General features: G+C 43.7%; 5 protein-coding genes across 14 annotated transcripts in view; 4 read left to right on the plus strand and 1 right to left on the minus strand.

Moving 5' to 3' along the window:
* The window catches only part of LOC139583437 (YTH domain-containing family protein 3-like), a 68,435-nt gene extending 66,753 nt beyond the window's left edge, over nt 1-1,682 (minus strand). The window contains exons 1-3 of one of the 4 annotated variants that reach the window (XM_071414519.1): nt 1,368-1,531; nt 845-869; nt 353-432 (exon numbers count right to left, since the gene is read on the minus strand). In XM_071414519.1, coding sequence (XP_071270620.1) covers nt 353-432; nt 845-869; nt 1,368-1,391 — 129 coding nt within the window. In that variant the 5' untranslated portion in view covers nt 1,392-1,531. Of the gene's footprint in view, nt 1-352; nt 433-844; nt 870-1,367 lie in introns of all 4 variants that reach the window. The other 3 variants (XM_071414521.1, XM_071414520.1, XM_071414522.1) reach the window with 3 other exon arrangements.
* Nucleotides 1,683-2,925: 1,243 nt separating this feature from the next.
* Nucleotides 2,926-11,479, plus strand: abhd10b (abhydrolase domain containing 10, depalmitoylase b). Its single transcript, XM_071414523.1, has 5 exons — nt 2,926-3,080; nt 4,088-4,271; nt 4,532-4,643; nt 10,325-10,462; nt 10,635-11,479. Exons 1-5 carry the CDS (start codon nt 2,957-2,959, stop codon nt 10,974-10,976), a joined length of 900 nt encoding a protein of 299 aa, XP_071270624.1. The 5' UTR covers nt 2,926-2,956; the 3' UTR covers nt 10,977-11,479.
* A 134-nt stretch (nt 11,480-11,613) lies between these two features.
* On the plus strand, nt 11,614-16,394 carry tagln3b (transgelin 3b). 3 transcript variants are annotated; one of them, XM_071414524.1, is made up of 5 exons: nt 11,614-12,989; nt 13,794-14,100; nt 14,340-14,514; nt 14,926-15,058; nt 15,171-16,394. In XM_071414524.1, the coding sequence occupies exons 2-5, from the start codon at nt 13,921-13,923 to the stop codon at nt 15,310-15,312; spliced, it is 630 nt and encodes a 209-aa protein (XP_071270625.1). In that variant the 5' UTR covers nt 11,614-12,989; nt 13,794-13,920; the 3' UTR covers nt 15,313-16,394. The 3 variants fall into 3 exon arrangements, with proteins under 3 accessions (XP_071270625.1, XP_071270627.1, XP_071270626.1); XM_071414526.1 differs by having other exon boundaries at nt 14,956-15,058; XM_071414525.1 differs by lacking the exon at nt 11,614-12,989 and adding an exon at nt 13,475-13,582.
* A 1,083-nt stretch (nt 16,395-17,477) lies between these two features.
* Nucleotides 17,478-18,707, plus strand: c1qtnf9 (C1q and TNF related 9). Its single transcript, XM_071412355.1, is given in 5 exon segments — nt 17,478-17,664; nt 17,775-17,829; nt 17,920-18,053; nt 18,056-18,498; nt 18,501-18,707. Coding segments are annotated over 5 exon segments (1,026 nt in total).
* A 640-nt stretch (nt 18,708-19,347) lies between these two features.
* spata13 (spermatogenesis associated 13) overlaps nt 19,348-26,274 on the plus strand; it is a 43,257-nt gene continuing 36,330 nt past the window's right edge. For 2 of the 5 annotated variants that reach the window (XM_071414530.1, XM_071414532.1), the window contains exon 1: nt 19,349-19,902. In XM_071414530.1, coding sequence (XP_071270631.1) covers nt 19,894-19,902 — 9 coding nt within the window. In that variant the 5' untranslated portion in view covers nt 19,349-19,893. Of the gene's footprint in view, nt 19,903-26,274 lie in introns of all 5 variants that reach the window. The other 3 variants (XM_071414531.1, XM_071414528.1, XM_071414529.1) reach the window with 3 other exon arrangements.

The following is a 26,274-nucleotide window of genomic DNA, read 5'->3' on the forward strand; positions in this document are numbered from 1 at the left end:
CTAATTTAGCAAAAACCAAATTCTCATGCAAGAATTTTGCTACGACTGTCTGGGAGGGGAAAACTAGCTGTTATTGGCAAATAGGTTTGAAGCTCTCTTTGTTCACATGGATCGCGAGATGGGGGTTTGTTACTATGCCGATAAATGACACCTTTGCCACCTAGGAAATCTGTGTGACCGGACCTTCTCAAATAGTATTTGAGTACCCCTGCTATACACCCTCATATGAAGCCTGACCCTGTATCACTATCAGACACAATTATGAGGGTCCATACAGATCAAAATGCTAATCCTCTGTATGCTATGAAATGTCAAGCTGAATGGCTTGGCTAGAATTGGAATTCACACACACCTGATTTGTCTGGCTGCTTAGGTAAGGTTCAAAGTCTTCATCGTTTACTCCATCCTTCTGATGCATTGATCCGTTTTGTACTGGAGAGGGAAAATGTTTTTCTTAGGTTATTCTTTAGATGTGATAGAACCATAAAGGTCCCTCAGCTAAATTCAACTATTGTGTTTTAACAGATCTACAAACCAATAATTAACACTTGATAAACTACTCATAAACCTCCTTACATTCCCATTAAGTAGTTGGGGTATGACAACATAGATGGTAACATCACCCAAGAATGACAAGAACAGTGGTGTATGGTTATAGGGCTAAGTGAGTTAGTTTACCTACTTTTGGCTGATGACACCAGGTCACCAGGTCAAAAAAAGGTGGTTGAAGAGTGATCAGAGCAGTTATTTAATTACACTCTTGAGTTAGTACAGCAGTTAGTTTGACTGTCATCAAACTCCACAACAACCATGCCATCGTAGAAGAATAAGGTGACAAACATACCTTTATTTCCTTGTCCTTTGGGTCTCTGACATCAGAATGGATGAGTGCAAACGTGATAGGGAAGAGAGATTTATCAGATTGTGCATGTGCCCATTAGGGAAATGTTTGATAGGAAGAAGAGTGATGGTAGCAAACATGCGAGGTGAGCTAGGCCTAGGCTCCTGAAATACATGCAATGATTCCATAACAGTGGCTGTATATTACTACATATTCAAGTGCATTCAGTCCTAGCCTATCGATCCAAGGCTTCCTTTGCGTTCTTTTCAAACGCACCTAACATCCAGTAAACGTGCCGCATAGACAAGTACAAAATACAGCAACCGGCTCAAGCTGGAGTTTGTAGCAGCCGGTACGCTACTTCAAGGTTCGGCCTACATAGCAGCTAGCTATCATATATCAAATACTTTTGTCTGTGTTATTTAGCATGCCCACCGCTCTGAATGATAGCAGCTGGCGAAAGTGTTGACAAAGTTCATATTGCAACGACACACGTCACGACAGTGGGTTGTCCAAAAATACGCACCTGATCGACGGTGGTTCCAGACATCCTCCAGGAGCCGAAACTGAATGCGGTTTGTGACTGTCCACGGTTTCTCCTGCTTCTGCACTCCGGTATTTTTTCTCGGCTCGTCTCGGGTTATCCAATCTCTGTGTATGTAGAGGCGGTGTTTTTCTCCAGTCGTCAGATCGCTACAATCTTTTCTCGAGCGCAGAGGATTGCGTCTTTATATCTGTCAATGATGTTAGCCTATATGTTTCCAATCTAATTGACGTTCGGCTACAATATATCACTCACTCGGAAACTGCCTAATGCCAGATTGGAATACACTATTCCACAACGGCGGATGTGCTATTACTCTCGCTTCCGTTCTATTGCTCCATGACCTTCCGCCTGTGACGTTCTGTGTCATGTTACAGACTCAGTCATATTTCACATGACATGTCTCAGAAGATTTCCTCTTTATTCTAGCCTACACAACAGACTTTTGTTTCCCTTGTTGAAATAAACGTGTTCCCTGTTTTGTGACGAACTGTGTGACTTCAGGCAGATCTGTCTCTGTCTGTTCAATAAATTTGAATATGTCTCTCTCCAGATCTATGCCTTGTTTAAAGATTACCGTCATTGGACGTTTTTATTGCATATGACATTCATGAAAGGCTTCATTGAATCATTTGCCTACCAGCACATACAGGTCTCCTCGTGGACTTGGATGGCATCCTGTACATTCTACATTTAGATGTAATTTTCCTGAATTATAAATTGTAGGCTATTGTGGATTTATGGACAGATGCAATAGCCTATCTCAAGCTCTTATACCAAACACAAAGACCCAGAGATGAAGGTTTGCCACATAACAGAGAGATTGGGAGATGTCCTTAAAACAGGGAAATTAACCCAGGGTGCATGTACAACACACACAGGCGGTGTCAGAGGAAGGCCCTAAAAATTGTCAAAGACTCCAGCCGACCTAGTCATAGATTGTTCTCTCTGCTACCGCACGGCAAGTGGTACCGGAGCGCCAAGTCTAGGTCCAAAAGGTTTCTTAACAGCTTCTACCCCCAAGCCATAAGACTCCTGAACAGCTAATCAAATGGCTACCAAGACTATTTGCATTGTCCCCCTTCCCTCTTTTAGGCTGCTGCTACTCTCTGATTGTTATCTATGCATAGTCACTTTAACTCTACATACATTTTTTTATTTTTTATTTCACCTTTATTTAACCAGGTAGGCTAGTTGAGAACAAGTTCTCATTTGCAACTGCGACCTGGCCAAGATAAAGCATTAATGTACATATTACCTCAATTACCTCAATTAACCTGTGCCCCTGCACATTGACTCTGTACTTATACCCCTTGTATATAGCCTGGCTACTGTTATTTTACTGCTTCTCTTTAACTGTTTGTTAATTTTATGTTTTACTTATCTCTTTTTTACTTAACACTTATTTTTCTTCAAACTACATTGTTGGTTAAGGGTTTGTAAGTAAGCATTCACTGTAAGGTCTGCACCTGTTGTATTCGGTGAATGTGACAATTACAATTTGATTTGATTAGGGACCCCCGTTGTAAAAGAATAACGTTCCGTCTGGCAACATTTGTTCTTCTCGCGATATGTTCTCAGTGGGTGGGGAAGCCAGAAATATGGCAGCCGTCGTGCTGAGGTCCTGCCGCAACGGACTTTTTCACATTTTGAAGAATGGAGGAGTCAACACTATCTTGCCAAAGACTTTGGGAGGTGAGTATGATACTGCAGTTCAAAATGTAACGATTTCACTGGAAAATGTATAGGCTACGGGATTATGCCGCGTTCAAAACAACTGGGAACTCGGAAAAATACGAGGTCAAATCATTACATCAGTGATGTTCAGCTTGGAACGTTGGAGCTCTAGAAAGAGGCCCGAGTTACCGAGTTGGAATTCAAAGTTGGATGACTGTTCAAAATATTTTTCCCAGTTGGAGGTCGTTGTTTTCGAGGTCCCAGTTGTTTGTTGGCTCGAAAGTCAGATGTTTCCAGTTGTTTTGAACGCGGCATTAAAAGGTACAGGTGGGGGGAGTGGCAGAGACAGGACCCGTCATCTGAATGTATTGGTTAGCTCGTGCGCATATAAACTGCGCAGCATCTGCGCGTATTCTAAGATCTCGCACAGTGGTGGTAGGAATAATCTTCCGAGCGGCGCTATACCGGACTGTTCATATGTTGTTGAGATTTGGTAAGGCGCACGCACAACAGAAAAACGGATTATTCAACATGAGCGTGTTTGCAGGGCACAGTTTTCCAGTTTTAAAACGCAGGGTAGCCTAGTTTTTAGACCATACAATTAATGCCAATGCTGGTAAATTAAGTATAGCTTTTATCAAACCATTTAGTTTTAATGTTCTTGGTGGTAATGGTATTCTAATGTTCTCTTTCTTGTATTGAGGAAAGTTACAAAAGCTTCTACCTGCATTGCATCATAGGCTACTCCATATCTGTCTCTGTTCAGTCGGGTTGACTCACTGGTTATGATGTCAACAAAGCCTTGCCCCACAGCACTGGCCCAGTTCTATTTTAAAAATATTCCATAAGAATGCCATAGCTGATCATTCCTTGCCTTGACTTCATGTTGATTTTATCTTTCAAGAGTATTGCATGAATCACCCATATAAAACCTACATTTTTACAAGACACACCCCATTCTCATCTTTTGCATTAAATAACTGTTTATAAATGTCATAGTCAATCGACGTGTGTGTGTCCTACAGGGGTGAGACAGAAGTCCAATGTGCAGTATGTGACAAGGCCAGAGCTCCCCAAGCTGGCCTACCGCAGGGTAAAGGGGAAGAGTCCAGGTGTGGTCTTCCTGCCTGGGTATGGATCCAACATGAACGGCCTGAAAGCTGAGGCCCTGGAGGAGTTCTGCAGGTCACTAGGACATTCATACCTAAGGTACTGTACATTACATGGTCTCCTTAAGGCCATGCAAATGTAATTTAAGACCCTAAGGCCATACAAATGAGGTTCATTACCTGAATAGACTCCCTAGCCTATATGTTAGGTATGTTATGCAAATAGACCACCCTCTAACATATGTTACTCAAATAGATTCTGTACTCTGTTTGAATTATATGCTAGCATAGTACAGATTTTGTCAGATGTTTAATTGTATTTCTAACTGTGGTCCTCATGTTGTGTTTGTGTTTCCCCAGGTTTGACTACACTGGCCATGGCTTATCAGAGGGGGTGTTCACTGACGGGACTATTGGCACCTGGAAGAAAGACGTTCTCTTTGTGTTGGATGAACTAGCAGAGGGTCCACAGGTGAACTAACTCTCCACTGGTGGATCTAGAATCATATCTAAACTAGCCTTTAGATAACTCTCATATCCATATGCATGTATTTATGTATTTATTGTGATTCCAATTGGTATTTGATTGGATTTTTGGGACATTTTTCATGTATGTGTTTAAGAGCTAAAATAATAGTTTGACTTTATAACCCAGTTATAGACCGTCCCGTTATAACCCAGTTATAGACCGTCCCGTTATAACCCAGGTATAGACCGTCCCGTTATAACCCAGGTATAGACCGTCCCGTTATAACCCAGTTATAGACCGTCCCGTTATAACCCAGTTATAGACCGTCCCGTTATAACCCAGGTATAGACCGTCCCGTTATAACCCAGTTATAGACCGTCCCGTTATAACCCAGTTATAGACCGTCCCGTTATAACCCAGTTATAGACCGTCCGGTTATAACCCAGTTATAGACCGTCCCGTTATAACCCAGGTATAGACCGTCCCGTTATAACCCAGGTATAGACCGTCCCGTTATAACCCAGTTATAGACCGTCCCGTTATAACCCAGTTATAGACCATCCCGTTATAACCCAGGTATAGACCGTCCCGTTATAACCCAGTTATAGACCGTCCCGTTATAACCCAGGTATAGACCGTCCCATTATAACCCAGTTATAGACCGTCCCGTTATAACCCAGGTATAGACCGTCCCGTTATAACCCAGTTATAGACCGTCCCGTTATAACCCAGGTATAGACCGTCCCGTTATAACCCAGTGATAGACCGTCCCGTTATAACCCAGTTATAGACCGTCCCGTTATAACCCAGTTATAGACCGTCCCGTTATAACCCAGGTATAGACCGTCCCGTTATAACCCAGTTATAGACCGTCCCGTTATAACCCAGTTATAGACCGTCCCGTTATAACCCAGGTATAGACCGTCCCGTTATAACCCAGTTATAGACCGTCCCGTTATAACCCAGTTATAGACCGTCCCGTTATAACCCAGGTATAGACCGTCCCGTTATAACCCAGGTATAGACCGTCCCGTTATAACCCAGTTATAGACCGTCCCGTTATAACCCAGGTATAGACCGTCCCGTTATAACCCAGTTATAGACCGTCCCGTTATAACCCAGTTATAGACCGTCCCGTTATAACCCAGGTATAGACCGTCCCGTTATAACCCAGTTATAGACCGTCCCGTTATAGACCGTCCCGTTATAACCCAGGTATAGACCGTCCCGTTATAACCCAGTTATAGACCGTCCCGTTATAACCCAGGTATAGACCGTCCCGTTATAACCCAGTTATAGACCGTCCCGTTATAACCCAGGTATAGACCGTCCCGTTATAACCCAGGTATAGACCGTCCCGTTATAACCCAGGTATAGACCGTCCCGTTATAACCCAGGTATAGACCGTCCCGTTATAACCCAGTTATAGACCGTCCCGTTATAACCCAGGTATAGACCGTCCCGTTATAACCCAGTTATAGACCGTCCCGTTATAACCCAGTTATAGACCGTCCCGTTATAACCCAGGTATAGACCGTCCCGTTATAACCCAGTTATAGACCGTCCCGTTATAACCCAGTTATAGACCGTCCCGTTATAACCCAGGTATAGACCGTCCCGTTATAACCCAGGTATAGACCGTCCCGTTATAACCCAGTTATAGACCGTCCCGTTATAACCCAGTTATAGACCGTCCCGTTATAACCCAGGTATAGACCGTCCCGTTATAACCCAGTTATAGACCGTCCCGTTATAACCCAGTTATAGACCGTCCCGTTATAACCCAGTTATAGACCGTCCGGTTATAACCCAGTTATAGACCGTCCCGTTATAACCCAGGTATAGACCGTCCCGTTATAACCCAGGTATAGACCGTCCCGTTATAACCCAGTTATAGACCGTCCCGTTATAACCCAGTTATAGACCATCCCGTTATAACCCAGGTATAGACCGTCCCGTTATAACCCAGTTATAGACCGTCCCGTTATAACCCAGGTATAGACCGTCCCGTTATAACCCAGTTATAGACCGTCCCGTTATAACCCAGGTATAGACCGTCCCGTTATAACCCAGTTATAGACCGTCCCGTTATAACCCAGGTATAGACCGTCCCGTTATAACCCAGTGATAGACCGTCCCGTTATAACCCAGTTATAGACCGTCCCGTTATAACCCAGTTATAGACCGTCCCGTTATAACCCAGGTATAGACCGTCCCGTTATAACCCAGTTATAGACCGTCCCGTTATAACCCAGTTATAGACCGTCCCGTTATAACCCAGGTATAGACCGTCCCGTTATAACCCAGTTATAGACCGTCCCGTTATAACCCAGTTATAGACCGTCCCGTTATAACCCAGGTATAGACCGTCCCGTTATAACCCAGGTATAGACCGTCCCGTTATAACCCAGTTATAGACCGTCCCGTTATAACCCAGGTATAGACCGTCCCGTTATAACCCAGGTATAGACCGTCCCGTTATAACCCAGTTATAGACCGTCCCGTTATAACCCAGGTATAGACCGTCCCGTTATAACCCAGTTATAGACCGTCCCGTTATAACCCAGTTATAGACCGTCCCGTTATAACCCAGGTATAGACCGTCCCGTTATAACCCAGTTATAGACCGTCCCGTTATAGACCGTCCCGTTATAACCCAGGTATAGACCGTCCCGTTATAACCCAGTTATAGACCGTCCCGTTATAACCCAGGTATAGACCGTCCCGTTATAACCCAGTTATAGACCGTCCCGTTATAACCCAGGTATAGACCGTCCCGTTATAACCCAGGTATAGACCGTCCCGTTATAACCCAGGTATAGACCGTCCCGTTATAACCCAGGTATAGACCGTCCCGTTATAACCCAGTTATAGACCGTCCCGTTATAACCCAGGTATAGACCGTCCCGTTATAACCCAGTTATAGACCGTCCCGTTATAACCCAGGTATAGACCGTCCCGTTATAACCCAGTTATAGACCGTCCCGTTATAACCCAGGTATAGACCGTCCCGTTATAACCCAGTTATAGACCGTCCCGTTATAACCCAGTTATAGACGTCCCGTTATAACCCAGTTATAGACCGTCCCGTTATAACCCAGGTATAGACCGTCCCGTTATAACCCAGGTATAGACCGTCCCGTTATAACCCAGTTATAGACCGTCCCGTTATAACCCAGGTATAGACCGTCCCGTTATAACCCAGTTATAGACCGTCCCGTTATAACCCAGGTATAGAACGTTCCTTTCAATGACATTGATATTTAAAAATATGTTTTGTCAGTTTTACCCTCCATAATAGTTATTACATTTGTGGTGTAATATTTCAGTTAGAATCTGTAAAAAAAAGTGGGTGAGAGAGAGGGAGCCATTCTCTCTGAATGGTCCAAGACAGGCACATAATTGATGCTTCCACGTTCTGCTATTTTTTGGGGAAAGTTTTCAAAACCTATGAAGATGTCCAGTGAAAGCAGAAATGCAATTTGTTGACAACACAGTACATTATCCCGAATACTAATCAATAAAAACATTTGTTAAATTCGCCGCTCCGTTTAGCTTGTTTACAGCGGGTTATTTAATAGGGAACTGTCGGAGGCGCTCTCGTATTGTTACACCATCAAAATTCAGATAATAAAGGCGCTAACATGGCAGCCATTCTAAAACCTGGCCGAACTCTATGTGCATTTGGAAAGGGTTTTTTCCTCCACATTTTGTTACGTTACAGCCTTATTCTAAGATGGATTAAATTGATGAGGGAAAAAAACAATCTACACAGAACACCCCATAATGACAAAGCAAAAACAGGTTTTTGGAAATTTTAGCAAATGTATTAAAAATGATATCACACTTACATAAGTATTCAGACCCTTTACTCAGTACTTTGTTGAAGCACCTTTGGCAGTGATTACAGCCTCAAGTCTTTTTGGGTGTGACGCTACAAGCATGGCACACTTGTATTTGGAGAGTTTCTCCCATTCTTCTCTGCAGATCCTCTCAAGCTCTGTCAGGTTGGATGGGGAGCGTCGCTGAGATGTTCGATCGGGTTCAAGTCCAGGCTCAGGCTGGCTACTCGAGGGCATTCAGAGACTTGTCCCGAAGCCACTCCTGCATGGTCTTGGCTGTGTGCTTAGGGTCGTTGTTCTGTTGGAAGGTATATTTTAGCCCCCAGTCTGAGGTCCTGAGCTCTCTGGAGCAGATTTTCATCAAGGATCTCTCAGTACTTTGCACCGTTCATCTATCCCTTGTTTCTGACTAGTCTCCCAGTCACTGCTGCTGAAAAACATCCTCACAGCACGATGCTGCCACCACCATGCTTCACCATAGGGATGGTGCCAGGTTTCCTCCAGAGTTCAATCTTGGTTTCATCAGACCAGAGAATCTTGTTTCTCATGGTCTGAGAGTCCTTTAGGTGCCTTTTGGCAAACTCCAAGCGGGCTGTCATGTGTCTTTTACTGAGTGGCTTCCGTCTGGCCACTCTACCCTAAGGCCTGATTTGGTGGAGTTCTGCAGAGATGGTTGTCCTTCTGGAAGGTTCTCCCATCTCCACATAGGAACTCTAGAGCTCTGTCAGATTGACCATTGGGTTCTTGGTCACCTCGCTGACCAAGGCCCTTCTCCCCCGGTTGCTCATTTTGGCCGGGCGGTCAGCTCTAGGAAGAGTCTTGGTGGTTCCAAACGTATTCCATTTAAGAATGATGGAGGCCACTGTGTTCTTGTGGACCTTCATTGCTGCAGACATTTTTTGGTACCCTTCCCCAGGTAGACAATTGCTTTCAACTCATGGCTTGGTTTTTGCTCTGACATGCACTGTCAACTGTGGGAGCTTCTATAGACCGGTGTGTGCCTTTCCAAATCATGTCCAATCAATTGAATTTACCACAGGTGGACTCCAGTCAAGTTGTAGAAATATCTCAAGGATGATCAATGGAAACAGAATGCACATGAGCTCAATTTTGAATCCCATAGCAAAGGGTCTGAATACTTATGTAAATAATGCAAAAATGTCTAAAAACCTTTTTTTACTTTTTCATTATGTGGTATTGTGTGTAGATTAATGAGAACTTCATTTGATTTGATCTATTTTAGAATAAGGCTGTAATGTAATGTGGAAAAGGTCAGGGCGTCTGAATATTTCTGAAAGCACTGTATACGCTGTATTTGACTCTGCTGTGGTGTTTTTAGTGACACATGTTTCCACAAGGGGGCACTGTGTCACACAAATGTAATAGCATCTCACCACCATGTAAAGTTCACACCATTCAATCATTATGATAGTATCATAGCCTCCATGCCAGGATTCAATGCTGTCCTAGTCATTAATCAGACACACAGCTAGGGAATGACACCATTAGCAGGGCCAGAGTCACCAATGGCTGATATTAGTCCCAATGTGCCTGTGATGATGATTTACAGTCAAGGTTAGGACTATATGTTGTGGTTACAATTAGTGGTTAGAATCACATTTGTGTTTACAAACTGCAGTTCTTCTGTCCATAGTAGCGATTGCTAGATACTGTCACACATGGTGCTTCTCTGCAGAGTCAGTTCAAATGGAAGAGAGGAGACAAGGAGACAAGCGAAGCAATCCATATCAAAACTATTGGTATATCTATGTACCATTGCTCCCTATCTTAGGTCTAGGCATCTTTAATGTAATCATGTCTTTCCCCATGGTCTCTGTTTAGATCATGGTGGGGTCCAGTATGGGCGGCTGGCTCATGCTGTTGGCAGCTATCGCCAGGCCGGAGAAGACTGCAGCTCTGGTGGGGATCTCCACGGCAGCAGACCATGTCGTCACAGCCTTCAAGTCAATGTCTCTAGAGGTGAGAGAGGACATCATGAAATAACCTCTGGATTACTATGAATGACATGAACGAATGTTAATTCCATTTCTATTCAGGCAATTCAGGGGTGTCGTTAATTGAAATTGAATCATCTGTGTGAATGTCAATTCATTTTTAGATTTAAAATATATTTCATCCCATTTCACCACAGGTGCGTAAGGAGATTGAAGAGAAGGGCGTGCTGACGATGCCCAGCAAGCACAGAGAGGAGGGCGCCTACACGTTCACAATGGACTTCCTGAAGGAGGCGGAGAACCACTGTGTCCTCCAGAGCCCCATCCCCATCACCTGCCCCGTGAGGCTCATCCACGGCCTGAAGGACGACGACGCGCCCTGGCACATCTCCATGCAAGTGGCCCAGCGCGTCCTCAGCCCAGACGTGGACGTCATCCTCCGCCGCCACGGTCAGCACCGTATGGCCGAGAAGGACGACATCAAGCTCATGGTCTACACCATTGACGACCTCATAGACAAGCTGACCACGCTCGTTTGAGTCGGTGGAAGGGTTAGGGAAGGGAAGGGGGGGTGAGTTGGAAATCCCCCGCATTGGAGCTGCTCCTACCTTCCAGCCATATAAGATCCCTTTATCCCAGCTCTCCCACTCTCCCCTTACCCTTCCTCCTAGTCTGCCCCTGGTCAGTTTATCCCAATTATGCCGTTACAAAGAGAAGGAGAGAAACGAGGATCACCGAAAGTACAAACTGATGGAACGAGGAGCTTGTCTGTCATAAACCTCAGCCAGGTCCTTGATGTGTGCCTTGGGGAGGGAGTGTGACTTTTACTAGTTCCAGTTTACTCTGTGCAGTGTTGTTTTGGTCAAGCCTTCTATGGGCCATGCTGCCACTGCTAATGCTGCTGCTGTTTGTTTGACAGAACATGCTGGTCCTTTTGCCAGACCCCAATAGTTTTCCTGTGCCTTTCTACCACGTCTCACCCTGTTGGGCCAATAAAGCCTCTGCACACCAGAGTGGAGTGCAGGTCTTGTCTGTTACTATGCATGCGGATATATGAGGTGTTATTGAGTTAATACAATCCACACGAACGACAAGCTCCGTCAAACTGCCTCCTATGCAGAAGCACTGTGACATAGTCTTTTCGTTAGGACTGAGCATCACACTATCTCAAAATAGCAAAAGAAAAACGTTCAAGTTAAGAGGAAACTTCAAATAAAGGTTAATACTATGAGCACCACATCCCAGAGGCCCCATAGAATGTTCAACTAACCACCAAAGATTGCCTTGTTTAATTTATTTTCATAATATACATCCCATTGGTTTGGTGTAAGGAAACGCCTGGCCCTGTTGGAGCCAATGGGCTGTTGATTAGCATGTTGTTGGTCATTGGACTGTGTTCAATGGGGCAGAAGGCCAGTCCTGCTGCAGCAGAAGCAGTAACTCTCTCTGATCCCCTAACTGCTGCTCTGACCTTTCACTCTTAGGCAGGCAGAATATATGCAATCAGTCACCTCCGCATCACAACACCAACCGGGTGACATCACTCAAACCTATGCATGCATCAGGGAGTAAAAAAATCCTGCCTGGGTTATGTTTAATATAGATCACTGAGTAACTGACTAATATGTAGAGACAAGGGCTAGAAATGCATACACACAGATACAGTGATGGTGAGAATACTACTGAAGTTATTTTAGCCTGACAGTCAAAGGGTACAGTAGTATTTCAATGATATGTTCAACAGCTTTTCTGATATTTAGACGTTCTAGAAAAGCATGAATCTCTATTTCCTGTATTTCAATGTTGTCTGGAGACTTTTTCCAGTCTGTGATGCATGTTGTCATATCAGTACTGTAGAGCACACCGCACCCAGCCTCTCTTTCCAGATCTATCTGGTGTCCACTTCTGTAACTGTAACCCAATTAAAGCAGAGCAATGGCTCTCATTATTGAAACTGAGAGGCAACAGCCACTAACAGGCTGTTCAGTGCCTTCCAAATCTGCAGAAACATTTAAGATAGATGTAAAGGTGAAAATATTTTGTTTCTCTTGTTCTGTAAATATTGATTCTGTGCTCCATCAGGTGTATTGTTGTAGCAGCAACTAGTGAGGATCCTAATAAAATACTACATATGAGAGTAGTTAGGCCAAATACATCAACAATGAGAAGTGAACACTTTATGTCATGTACCTTTTGGAAATCACCCATCCTTAGCTGGGCTGGGGGAGGGGGACCAGCCCTGCCTTAGCTGGGGCCGGGGACCCGCCTTAGCTGGCTGGGGCCGAGGGACTCGCCTTGCCTTGCTGTCCACATCCTCTTGTTTCTGCTGTCCTGTCTCATTCTGTATGAGACATCTCGAGGGAGCCTCCTCGTGGCGCCCGCACATATAAAACCAGTGGTTTGCAACTCCCGAACACTGAGTCCAGCCTCGCCCCACGCACGCGTCACCGCTTAATGGATGCTTCAGCAGTTCAGCATCCTCTGCCCCGACCAGCTCAGCGGAATTAACGGCGCGATAGCTACCGGACAAAATATCTCTCCTCTTCTTTATAGTAAGTGTGCCCAGAGCTTTTATTCCTCAAAATCATTATTTATTCAGAGCATGAAACGTTCGTTTCAAAATATATATTTGTGGATTAATAATTAAACGTCACTGGTAGTTTATTCAATTTCAAAGGGGCTATTACGAAAATTTGCATGACTAAAATATATAATCTGCCTTCCTAATTTCTAAATCAGTTTTATTGTGAAAAATGTTGCCTACATACTCAATGCAATGCGATTGCTTTTCGATTTTATGCCCAGCGCGCACACAGTCTAGGCTACCTCATTAGAATGTGCGTGTCCCTATGCAGGACGGGTGCCAAGGACCACACCCATTCCGGCAAGAGCTCTGGTTCTCTGGGGATGCGCCTGGTGCCTGTCCTGTAAGGGACACAGATGCCATTGGGGAGAAAGCCGAGGATAGAGTGTGAGGAAAGGACGTGAAATTAGGAAAACAACAGGTGATGTAGTTTATGATAGAAAAACCACGACAGGTAGACTAATGGTTAAACGCGTTGGGCCAATAACCGAAAAGTTCGAATCCCGAGCCGATTAGGTGAAAAGCCTTTCATTGAGCAAGGCACTAAACCTAATTTATCCTGTAAGTCGGTCTGGATAAGAGTGTCTTTTAAATGACTCAAATGTTTTTTTAAATTAAGACAATTAAGAAATGCTGGCTCAGAATGAAAAAAGTGACTACTATGAAGCCTATGCATTATTTATGGCTCTGATGTCAATAACTGGACTTTAATACAAACATTATATTGCTTGACAATGTTCAGTTTTCTACATGATGTATTGTTTTTGTATAGCAGGTGCAGGCTGCCAGTGCTGAAACTGTTCCAGGGTGTTGGTCAGCAGAGCTGCAGACTACTTGTCCGTCCGTCTGTCTGTCTGTCTGTCTGTCTGTCTGTCTGGGTGAGCAGGACAGGAGGAGCAATGGCTAACAGGGGACCCAGTTACGGGCTGAGCAAGGAGGTGCAGGAGAAGATAGAGCTGAAGTATAATCTAGACTTGGAGGCCCGGCTGGTGGACTGGATCGTAGCTCAGTGTGGGGGGAACCTGGAGAGACCACAGCCAGGCAGACAGAACTTCCAGACCTGGCTGATGGATGGAACAGTGAGTCTGCATGACAATGAACAAGCTCAATAAGATTGACTGGACTGCAGTCATTGATAGAGGACGATCGCTTATACAAGCTAACAATGAGAGCAATTTATGCTTACCTCTGCTGTGTTTCTTTGTTTCTCTCTCCCTCTTTTCATTGACGAATCTCTTCCTTTCTCCCTCTCTACTTATCTTCTTTATCCATGTATCTGTATTCCTCTTACTCCCCCGTTCTCTCCTCCTCCCTGTAGATTCTGTGTAGGCTCATCAATAGCCTGTACCCGCGTGGTAAGGAGCCCATCAAGAAGATTCTGGAGACCCAGATGGCCTTTAAGCAGATGGAGAAGATCTCCCAGTTCCTGCAGGCTGCAGAGGTCTACGGAGTCATCACCACAGACATCTTCCAGACCGTGGACCTGTGGGAAGGTGGGCTGCACGTTCACTGACACATATCATGTCTCCATACATCCATGTGACATTGACATGCATGTCCAATAACGGGGACTCTCACAGTCTTGTCTCTGCTGAGCTCTTTCTGCCTGTACAGTACCTTCAATACTCACATTACATTTACAAGAACCTGTATAGTCTGGGAACCAGTCTGTTTCTGCTAACATTCCACTCATTGTACTCCGTGTCATATGACACAGAGTGGCAGGAAGTGGAATGATAGCTAAACAGACTGGTACCCAGGCTATTTATAGTCCACTATATAGGTGATACTCCATGGAGACATTTAAAATACTTTTTGACATATGACTCAAAGGGTAGCTGTGTTTAAAGTTTGTTTTATTTGGAACCTGTTTGCCTGTTCTTTGCTGTCTGGGTGTGGTCCAGTGTTTGTGAGGACTGTTGCTATGGTTACAGGGAAGGACATGGCCGCGGTGCAGAGAACCCTGATGGCCCTAGGTAGTGTCGCCCTCACCAAGGACGACGGACATTACCGTGGCGACCGCGACTGGTTCCACAGGTAATGGAATGGCCACGACCCCTTACTTGGAAAACTCTGTGGCAGTGGTATCTTAATGTTGTGTGAGTGTTGTTCTATGTCTCAACTGTCCTGTCTGTCGTGGTCTGTGTAGGAAAGCCCAGGGTTACCGGCGGGAGTTCTCTGAGGACCAGCTTCGTCAAGGCCAGAGTCTGATTGGTCTGCAGATGGGAAGCAACCGCGGGGCCTCTCAGTCCGGCATGACAGGCTACGGATCGCACCGCCAGATCATGTAGAGACACCAGCCAGCCGCTCAGCCAGCTGCCAGCCGCTCCCTCAGCATGGCTGTGTACTCCAGAAGAAAGCTCCATCGCACCCCTGGAACCTCATGATATGACCCAACCACTTTTCCCCCTTCCCCAGAAGCACTAGCAAATCACACGCACACACACGCTTTTACTGTTCATCCTCAACCCAAACAGAGTGCTCCTTATACCCCAACCACAATTCTATAGACCTCAGTGCTTTCTGCTTCCCCCACCCCTGCTCTCCATCCATATGGTCCCACTCTCTCCATCCATATGGTCCCACTCTCTCCATCCATATGGTCCCACTCTCGCCATCCAAATGGTCCCACTCTCTCCATCCATATAGTCCTGCTAGCCATTCCCTTCAGTGGATGAAGTCTTCGTAATTCAGTCGGTACAGAGAACCCAAGATTGAAGTCATCCCTCTACAAAACAAGCAAATAGTATTTTACACTTCTAACAAATATTACAGCATGACAACGTTATAGCATGTTACACATTTTAATTAACTCTTTGTTTGTATGTACAGTAGATGTGTCTGAGTCATTGTATAGTCATTTGGGAGGGTTTGCTATACCTCATGAAAAGTTTAATGTGTAACCGAATGGAACTCAGTGAACGATGATGCCTCGGATGTCTTGTGTCAATATGTGAAGACTTTGCAGTAACTTCTGTAACCAAATGACCATCACATTGTGCCTGGTTAATATAGTAAAGAGACCATAAACTATGCCTTGTATAAGAGATGCTTCCCACCCTAATGCAGAGGAATTCATAGACCTAAATTCAGTTCTGTTTTTGTACTAACATTCTGTGCTGTGCATTTATTACTTATGTATAATTGATGTAATGTACTTGTATGTGCCCACTGTCCATGTGTGTTTCAGCCAATCCCATGATTGTTAAAGACCCACAGTATGAAAGTGACACTAGGATCATTTTGTTCCAGGCCTGATATTGCTTGAATGTGTTTTTTTCCCCTTCAATGTAATTTGTCATGTTTACATAAACAAATATGTTTATATCTGAATCATTGTGTGTAGAAAACATAATAAATAGGTGAAAACTGATTCTGGAATCGTATTATTTTTCTGATCTGTGAAATATACTAAAGTCATTGCTCTTGGACATTTAGATCTTTGGTTTTCTAATATATATCCCAATGGATTTCCAGCATCAGGAAAGTATACCAGACTTCTAAGGAATGCTATCTGTGAAGATAAGAGAATGTTGTTTAAAACAATCACTCTTCCTAGGCATTCCGATGGGGGTAGGGACGGATGTAAAGGTTCTAGAACACTAGCTGGAAAGGTCAGAGTTTATGGCAATGGTCTAATTTATGGGGGCAAAAATTTTAACAACATTGTTCTATTGATGTTTCAGATATAGAAGATAAACACACGAGGTAACATCTCCCCATCCGGAGTGTCCCTACTATTGTGTTCTGTTGCTAATGATTTCAGGCGCTAGCTAAGGGATGTTTTATCCTACTTTGACATTAAAAATGAAATCCATTAGGACAAATTAGGCATCCGATATTAATCTTGCTCTTTATCCCTGATACTCCCTGCACATTTTCGTTTGATGACCTCATTCAAGAGGAGCTAGACAGCCACTCAAATGACTGTGCAGATGTAATAACCACAGGTCAGCATTGAAATCCTGCATGTATTGCTACAGGGAAGCAATACGGAACACCACCATTTTGTTGCCTTGCTAACATCCCTATGGTGATAGATACTGTACTCCCAGCACAGTCCAAGCTAGTCATTACAAATCCAGAGAATGGGGAACGTTCTAGAAGGGGACAGGTGATATGGAACGGTGAGGGCTGGACAGACAGAATAAGTAACCTAAAATAGCCGTTATCCTTGTCGAACCAATGAGGCGGCTGGCTTGGTGATTTCACTAGCTTTTCAGTCCTTGGTAAAATTTGTGTGGCCTTCTTTGGTGTCTTGGCTCTCCAAACATTCAGCTGTCTCCACCGCTCAGTTCATATGCATGTGTGTGTCTGTGCATGTATATGTGTGCGAGTGTGTGGGTGTGCATTGGACATAATGCATTGCGCTGCATTAACCCACTCTTCTGTCTTGTGCATCTAGTGCTGAGAATACTCAATTGGAAGTCTTTGAAGCATTGGCCCTTGAGGGCCCATGATGGGGGTTAGACTCAGAGTCGCTCTCTTGCTCCTCCTGCTGGCTGTGAGGTGCATAGCACATGAAGAATTCAAGAAGAACTGATGTGTTAGTGGATACCCAGGAATACCAGGAGACCCAGGCCACAACGGAATGCCAGGCCGAGATGGACGAGACGGGTTCAGAGGTGACAAGGGAGACCGAGGTAAGACAATGGCACATCCTCCTCTGTTAGATAAGTCTCAATTGAAATCAGCCTTTCTGGTCCCATGCTGATAAATTTTTGAAAGTTCTTGGTCATTTTATTAATTAAAGGGGAAATCAGCATCAATGGACCAACAGGACAGAGTGGCCCCAAAGAAGAGAAGGGGAGCTGGGTGAGACTGTATTTGATTTTATAACAGTTATCACCACTGGCTTTCTCTAACAAGCAGTATTAACATAATTATATTATCCTTGAATCTGCAGGTACGGCTGGCCTGGCAGGAATAAAGGGAAAATGGGGTGAGAATGGAGAGAAGGGGCCACCGGGGAAGATGGGGCCCCAAGGAGTCTCAGGGCACATGGGCCTCAAGGAGATCAGGTTACCAGGACCCCAGGGCCAAAAAGGGATTTGGGGCCTCTGGGACCTGAAGGCCAGAAGGGGGAGATCGGGTTCCAGGGGGAGCGAGGCATCCAAGGGCCCTTGGTACCCCCAGGACGACCAGGTCCGAAGGGAGACCTCGGCCCCCCAGGGTTCAAAGGCAACATTGAGACGGAGAGCAAGGGAATCAGGCGGCGAGACAGGGGACAAGGGGGAGAAGGGGGTACATCCCTCATCCCAAAAAGTGCATTCTCAGTCGGTTTAACCGAATACACCAAACTCCCACCGGCAAACACGCCGATCAGGTTCGACAAAGTGATCTACAACAGACAGAACCATTACGACGCACAGACCGGACGGTTCACCTGCGCTCTGGCTGGGGCCTACTACTTCACCTACCACATCACCGTGTTCTCCCGTAATGTAAAAGTAGCATTAGTGAGAAACGGGTTGAAGGATAACTACACGAGCAGTGAGTAGTTATCCACACCATGGATAACTACACGAGCAGTGAGGACCAGGCAGCAGGTGGGGCTGTCCTGCACCTGGAGAAGGGGGACAAAGTGTGGCTGCAGGTGGCTGGAGGAGAGCTCTTTAATGGACTGTTTGCTGATGAAGATGATGATACAACCTTCTCTGGGTTCCTGCTCTTCGGTGCAGATTAGGCCCACATGACTCAGTGAACTTGCTCATGGAATGTTACGTGGAAAATTATTACCACCTGTTATAGATGAATGTAATAGCCTACAGTAATAAAACATGTTTTAATCAAATATGAATATAAATTACGTTTTCGTAATATTTTGATGCTACAGCTGATATAGCCTATTATAAGATCATATCTCCTCTGATAACTCACCAATCTATGACAGATTTCATGTGACAAGTGTATCTTGTTTGATTTCAATACCATAATATACAATGTAAAATCCCATTGACTGTCTTCAATTTACTACTCCTGTGTACAATGTAATATGCTGGCTACAATATTCAGAAATCAATGTGTGCCAATAGGCTGTATCAGCTGGTGTAATGACTTCCTGGGTGCGGGAATGATTAGAAAACTGGATGAGTTTCGCAATACCACAAACTGGAAGATCCTGTACTTTTTAAAAAGGCATTCCAAATGTTGGTGGCAGAAATGACGTCCAACGACGCTAGCACTTATATATATAATACACGGCTGTTTTTCCTCAATGGAGCGCAACCTGCTATGGGCGTACTTTACTGCAGTGTTCACGTTCCGTTTAACTTGGCTCTCGGCGGTGAGGGCCTCTTGTGGTCAGACCACAAAATAATCAGTGCAAAACGTCCTTTGAGTAAATGTGGAACGCAAACTCCGCCCCCAAGCAATCACTGCAACAAGTGCACTGATGCCCCCCAGTAACGACAGCTCGAGCTCCAAAGAATCGACCAGCCTCTCACACTTGAGTACCAACGGATTTCTGAGTTTGTTTGAACCACTTTTATCATTTATCCACTTGCATAGCCAACGGCGGATGCTTACTTGCCTGAAACCTTTCACAAATTGAGCTTTCTGTTTTGTGAATATTTTAGAACTTCCTAGTTGGCTAACTAATGTTAGCCTACTGTTTCATGTTGCAATGAGCGAAGTTAGCCATTTGTCTCGAGATCTTGCAAGACAGTTTAACCAGCAGCAGTAGCCTGCTACTTCCGACATGTTTTCGTGTGTAATCATCGATTGCAGGACCCAGCAGACCTTTGGACTTAAGTAGCTAGCTTGCTAACTAACCATTTTAGTAAAGCGTTGACCGAGGATGGCTAACTAATCAACAAAAACAGCTGCTACTCTGTTGATGAGAAATATCGGTGGCACAGAACAACTCGACTATGAGAAGGGTAAGCAAATGTGACCAACTTGCAGTTCAATGCAATATCAATTGTTCTATTGTAAATATATATATATATATATATATGGCTTACATCAAACTGGTTAACTATTTTTATTTTTAGGATTTAAATGTGTCATTCAGTCAATATTGATCAAATTCGTTTGTGTTCTAGCATTGGCTTGTTTCTGTAACGTCAACGAAGAAAATAGGGGGGTCATTGTAGTGCATTACTCCCCCGGTTGTTATAGTGATGTGGGGGATGCCAGGCACTTCTATAGAGGTGGAGAGGACGGTTGGGGGCTCGGTCAACTACAAAGTAAGAGGTTTATGGCGAAAACATAAGTTAATTAAAAGCACAAATAAATGAGCACTTTTTCCTCGGGGGTGTTTTGCTGACTTACGCGGAAGAACTGTAACATAATCGCCTTTAACATGTCATTCTCCAGCTCTTTTTCATTTGAAAAATTCCCTGTTACTTATACTTCCTTTTCAGTATGGATTTGTAACAGTAGTAGATTGTTTCCCACTGAATGACATCTTTGTAGACTCGCAAACCCAACTGTCACGCGCCCGTACACCAGGGAGATGGAACCACAGAACAGTTCGAACTGTATAGATGGAGAGCTTTATTTAACTAGGCAAGTCACATTCGGGTCAGGTTCTATCCTGCGTCAGGGGAGAACTCTCATATCTGTTGTTAAGTAGTCTAGCTGAACATATCACACAAACTTTGCTTTTTCGTTCCAGTATCCATATATTAACACTGGTATATAGGAGACAGTTTCTGTTTCACACACTTGTAAATCCACTGTGTCACAGCAGTGGGACTTATATGGATCTTTGTGATTGTCCAACTTTGTTTGAACTTTGCCTCATAAATGCTCATGTCCATGGTCTCAGAGAAGCTTATGGGTAATTCCGTGGGAAAGTCAACCTGAGCATCCACAAGTAAGTTTTGTAATTTCCAAATGAAACCAGCCTCTCACACTTGAGTACCAACGGATTTCTGAGTTTGTTTGAACCACTTTTATCATTTATCCACTTGCATAGCCAACGGCGGATGCTTACTTGCCTGAAACCTTTCACAAATTGAGCTTTCTGTTTTGTGAATATTTTAGAACTTCCTAGTTGAATTTTCATATTGTTAAGTTCAGACTTTATTTGAAACATTTAAGTAGGAAATTGTATGAATTTTGACCATTACAAAGTATTGTAGCATACCAAGTCACAAATGCTTTTCAGTCAAACATATTTCATGGCTTTTAGAACAGGCTCAGAGCTTGGTTTTCCACTCACAGCTGGCCCCAGCGTTAGTTATGAAGATCAGCTGTTAATGAAGCAATACAAACCTTCTTAAACACAACGCAATGCAGAGTGCCTATATACAGCCCTTAGCCGTGGTATATTAGCCATATACCACAAGCCGCCGAGGTGCCTTATTGCTATTATAAACTGGTTACCAACATAATTGGAACAGTAGAAATAAATATTTTGTTATACCCGTGGTATACGGTCTGATATACCATGGTTTTCAATATACCACGGCTTTCCAATCAGCATTCAGGGCTTGAACCAGTTTATAATTGTATATAGCCCACTCCTGTTGAATGCTGCTACTGTCTTGTTTGGTCAGATATTTATGCGTTTAGCATTCCTACATGTCCTAGTGTTCATATTAGCGTTTTGTCCTCTGAGCTTGGTGTTGGATTTCCCATTCAGGGCGTTCTGACAGACCACAGACAGTAGCATATCAGGTGCATGTGTGAACGAGACGGAGAAAGTGGGTGACACCCTCTACCCAATACCTGGCTTCCCACGATCAAGAGGGGGAGGGGCGTGGTCTCTCTCGGTATGCCCTCTGTCATAAGAAAAGGAATTGGGTCATTGTGAGATATGGCTTCAATAAGCAACATGTGCTTATTTAGGAGGGTGCAGTGTTACAGAACATTCAGACAAAAATGGGCTATATTGTTGAGATAAAATAAAAATTGAACTTTGCTATGGAGAATAGTCAATTGTGTCAGCTGCTCTATATTGGACATTTCTATCGGCATCATCTTGAAACATTTAGGAGTAGGCTACTGCTTGCATGCAGGCCTGAGCTAGTCAGATTCCATAAGTCACCCCAAATGGCAAACAACTGGGCAATAAGAGATTGTGCCGTGTATATAGAGATTAGTGAATCTGCCCTGCGCCAGGCTTAGGATGATTCTTGTGAACAAGCACATAGACAAGGCTGCCAGTGCCCTATCTTTGGAAATCACTTCCTCAGAATTTAGATGTGATTCTATATAGGCTAAATGATAAAAGATGACTTAAAGACATTTTAACAGTTATAAAGGGCAGACTGATGGGAGGAAAGTGAATTATTTTCCCTCCCTGATAGAGCAGTCTACTATATACACAATTAGCAGGCGCTCTCTGTGAACTAGATTCCATCGGATTCCTTGTATAGATGGCATCCAAAGATATCGTTTTCTGAGTATACTTTATATAGCCTAGAAACACATGGTTCTAAATTCCATATGATTTTACATGGATCCACCAATATGGCGGAATATTTAAATGATCCATTCCAATAAGCTGGAGTCTAGAGTTGTTTTTCAGTAGCTGTAGAGTGCAGTACTCTCTCTGGTTGTAAAATCTGATAAGGTTGGTAGGCAAAGGACTGTATTGAAGGTTGGTTTGTTGTTGGTATGGGCTTAAGAAACAGATTGTAATTTTGGTGCGCATAGTAAGGAGTCATGAGTGCATTCAGGTGTGTTCCGCACCAAATCTTCTTCACAATAGACAAACGGGCTTGTTCTGTTCCGGAAAACCCAGGGTATGACGCAATGTCATCTTGTAGTGTACATCAAACATAGTGATTATAAACGTTGACCCTGTATATGACATGAGTTTTATGATGTGGAAATGTGAAGGTCACATTTGGACCCACGGGTGTTTGGCTTACTTGTATGACATCAAAGCTGTATTTATTATAATCCTCAACATCTCATCTTTCAAATTACATTGAGTTCTCTTAATTTACAGCATTTCCTCACCAAGACAACAAAAAACAACTGTCAGTCAACTCATACAGCGCTGTGAAGCGCAGAGCCTGAGCTCTGATGTCGTTTATGGCATGTTACTGTACAGCCACTGTGCTCCAATTTAGGAGCTTATCAATGCCCAAATCTGCCATTTTTGAACTTGTATATGGGTACGAGTGTAAAGGGTTAATAGGTCAATAAGAAAATGTTCCAAACCTCTCTGCCAAAAACAGCTAGTTTTCAGTTTGCTCTTTGCTATGAAGCTATTTTTGTTTCTTTTTGATCATTTTAATTGAAGTCAACCACAGTAAGGTACTTAAAAACCTCTTAAGGTTTGAACCCTTTTTTTTCCCATTTTTGCCTAAAGTGACATACCCAAATCTATCTGCCTGTAGCTCAGGACCTGAGCAAGGATATGCATATTCTTGATATCATTTGAAAGGAAACACTTTGAAGTTTTGTGGAAATGTGAAATGAATGTAGGAGAATATATCACATTAGATCTGGTAAAAGTTAATACAAAGAAAAAACTGTGTTTTTTTTGTACAATCATCTTTGAAATGTAAGAGAAAGGCCATAATGTATTATTCCAGCCCAGGTGCAATTTAAATTTTGGCCACTATATGGTAGCAGTGTATGTGCAAAGTTTTAGACTGATCCTAAAACATTTTAAAAAAGGAACATAAAAAACAGCAAACATCCATAGAAAAGGTAAGAAATAACTGAACTGATACTGACAGGTAGGTTTGTCAGGCTGCCACTGATTCTCTTCATATGAGGCCATTTAAAGGTAGAGTGGGGTGTGGAAGAAGTCCTGCCTCTGGAACAGGAAGTGGATTGGTTGGTGGGAAAGTCTACGTGAGTGGGTGGAATTTCCCAAACTGGTCGAAAGGCTTCCCTGATTCGGGCTATACAGTGCCTTCAGAAATTATTCACACCCCTGGACTTTGTCCATGTTTTGTCTTACAGCCTAAATTGATTAAATGTAGATGGGGTTTTTTCTTCAATGTCCTACATACAATACCCCATAATGTCAAAATGGAATCATGTTTTTTTAATTTTTTAAAAACAAATTAATAGAAAATGAAAAGCTGAAATGTCTTGAGTCAATAAATATTCAACCCTTTTGTTATGGCAAGCCTAAATAAGTTCAGGAGTAAATTTGCTTAAGTCACATAAGTTGTGTACTCGGTGTGCAATAATAAGGTGTAACATGATTTTTGAATGATTACCTCATCTCTACCCCACACATACAACTATCAGTAAGGTCCCTCAGTTGAGCAGTGAATTTCAAACAGATTCAACCATAAAGACCAGGGAGGTTTTCAAATGCCTCGTAAGGTAGGGCACCTATTGATAGATTTTAAAAAGGGGGGAAAAAGACATTGAATATTCTTTTGAGCATGGTGAAGTTATTACACTTTGGATGGTGTGTCAATACACCCAGTCATTACAATGATAGTGTCCTTTAATGGCTTTGATAGGAGAACTGAGGATGGATCAACAACATTGTAGTTACTCCACAATACTAACCTAATTGACAAAGTGAAAAGAAGGAAGGAAGCCTGTACAGAATAAAAAATATTTAAAAAAATGCATACTTTTTGTAAAACTGCTGAAAATGTTGCTTGGGGCAAACACAACACATCACTGAGTACCACTCTTCATATTTTCAAGCATGGTCGTGGCTGCATCATGTTATGGGTATGTTTGTCATCGGCAAGGACTACATCGTTTTTTTATGATAATTAACGAATAGAGCTATGCACCGGGAAAAGCTGGTTGTCTGCTTTCAGACTGGGAGACAAATTCACATTTCAGCAGGACAATAACCTAAAATTCAAGGCTAAATCAACATTGGAGTTGCCTTCCAAGGCGACCTTGAATGTTCCTGAGTGGCCTAGTTACAATTTTGCTAGCATGTTTTCACCTTGTCATTATGGGGTATTGTGTATAGGGGGGGGGGGGGTTATTTAATACATTTTGAATTCAGTCTGTAACACAACAAAATGTGGAATAAATCATGAGGTGTGAATACTTTCTGAAGGCATTAAGTATTATATATGACAAACTCATAGTGTGTGTTGCTTTTTGACTGCCCCATAGAGGAAACAAGTGCTGCACATACTGGTAAAGCCCCTTGATTAGTCCTGGGAGAGGAACATGCACATGCTGAACGGGGCTTGGTGTAGGGAGCCTTCTGTGTTTCCTTTAACTCAGAGAAACTCCACTTCTCTTTGGACCACAGAATGGGTAGTTTTACTTACACACACACACATACAATCACTCCATGTGTAGTCCACTTAGGTCTGTTTTTATTTAACTTTTAACTGGGCAAGCGAGTTAAGAACACATTTTTATTTACAATGACCCCCTACTGGGGAACAGTGCGTTAACTGCCTTGTTCAGGGGCAGAATTACAGATTTTTACCTTGTCAGCTCTGGGATTCGATCCAGCAATCTTTCAGTTACTGGCCCAACGCTCTAACCACTAGGCTACCTGCCGCCCCTGTTTCATGCCCGATGGTCTCATACGTATCAGCGTGGCTAACATGGAAGGTCTTCTACATACTTATCAGCGTGGCTAACATGGAAGGTCTCCTACATACGTATCAGCGTGGCTAACATGGAAGGTCTTCTACATACGTATCAGCGTGGCTAACATGGAAGGTCTCCTACATACGTATCAGCGTGGCTAACATGGAAGGTCTTCTACATGCGTATCAGCGTGGCTAACATGGAAGGTCTCCTACATGCGTATCAGCGTGGCTAACATGGAAAGTCTCCTACATACGTATCAGCGTGGCTGACATGGAAGGTCTCCTACATACGTATCAGCGTGGCTAACATGGAAGGTCTCCTACATACGTATCAGCGTGGCTAACATGGAAGGTCTCCTACATGCGTATCAGCGTGGCTAACATGGAAAGTCTCCTACATACGTATCAGCGTGGCTGACATGGAAGGTCTCCTACATGCGTATCAGCGTGGCTAACATGGAAGGTCTCCTACATGCGTATCAGCGTGGCTAACATGGAAGGTCTCCTACATACGTATCAGCGTGGCTAACATGGAAGGTCTCCTACATACGTATCAGCGTGGCTAACATGGAAGGTCTCCTACATGCGTATCAGCGTGGCTAACATGGAAGGTCTCCTACATGCGTATCAGCGTGGCTAACATGGAAGGTCTCCTACATGCGTATCAGCGTGGCTAACATGGAAGGTCTCCTACATACGTATCAGCGTGGCTAACATGGAAGGTCTCCTACATGCGTATCAGCGTGGCTAACATGGAAGGTCTCCTACATGCGTATCAGCGTGGCTAACATGGAAGGTCTCCTACAT

The sequence above is a fragment of the Salvelinus alpinus genome, chromosome 8 (genome assembly GCF_045679555.1).
Source record: "Salvelinus alpinus chromosome 8, SLU_Salpinus.1, whole genome shotgun sequence".
In the NCBI taxonomy this organism is placed as follows: Eukaryota; Metazoa; Chordata; class Actinopteri; order Salmoniformes; family Salmonidae; genus Salvelinus; species Salvelinus alpinus.

Coding starts and splice junctions, on each gene's coding strand:
- abhd10b (XM_071414523.1), top strand. CDS start 2,957: ATGTTCTCAGTGGGTGGGGAAGCCAGAAATATGGCAGCCGTCGTGCTG. Junction 4,272..4,531: donor CTAGGACATTCATACCTAAG/GTACTGTACATT, acceptor GTGTTTCCCCAG/GTTTGACTACACTGGCCATG. Junction 4,644..10,324: donor AACTAGCAGAGGGTCCACAG/GTGAACTAACTC, acceptor GTCTCTGTTTAG/ATCATGGTGGGGTCCAGTAT.
- tagln3b (XM_071414524.1), top strand. CDS start 13,921: ATGGCTAACAGGGGACCCAGTTACGGGCTGAGCAAGGAGGTGCAGGAG. Junction 14,101..14,339: donor CCTGGCTGATGGATGGAACA/GTGAGTCTGCAT, acceptor TCCTCCCTGTAG/ATTCTGTGTAGGCTCATCAA. Junction 14,515..14,925: donor GACCGTGGACCTGTGGGAAG/GTGGGCTGCACG, acceptor GGTGTGGTCCAG/TGTTTGTGAGGACTGTTGCT.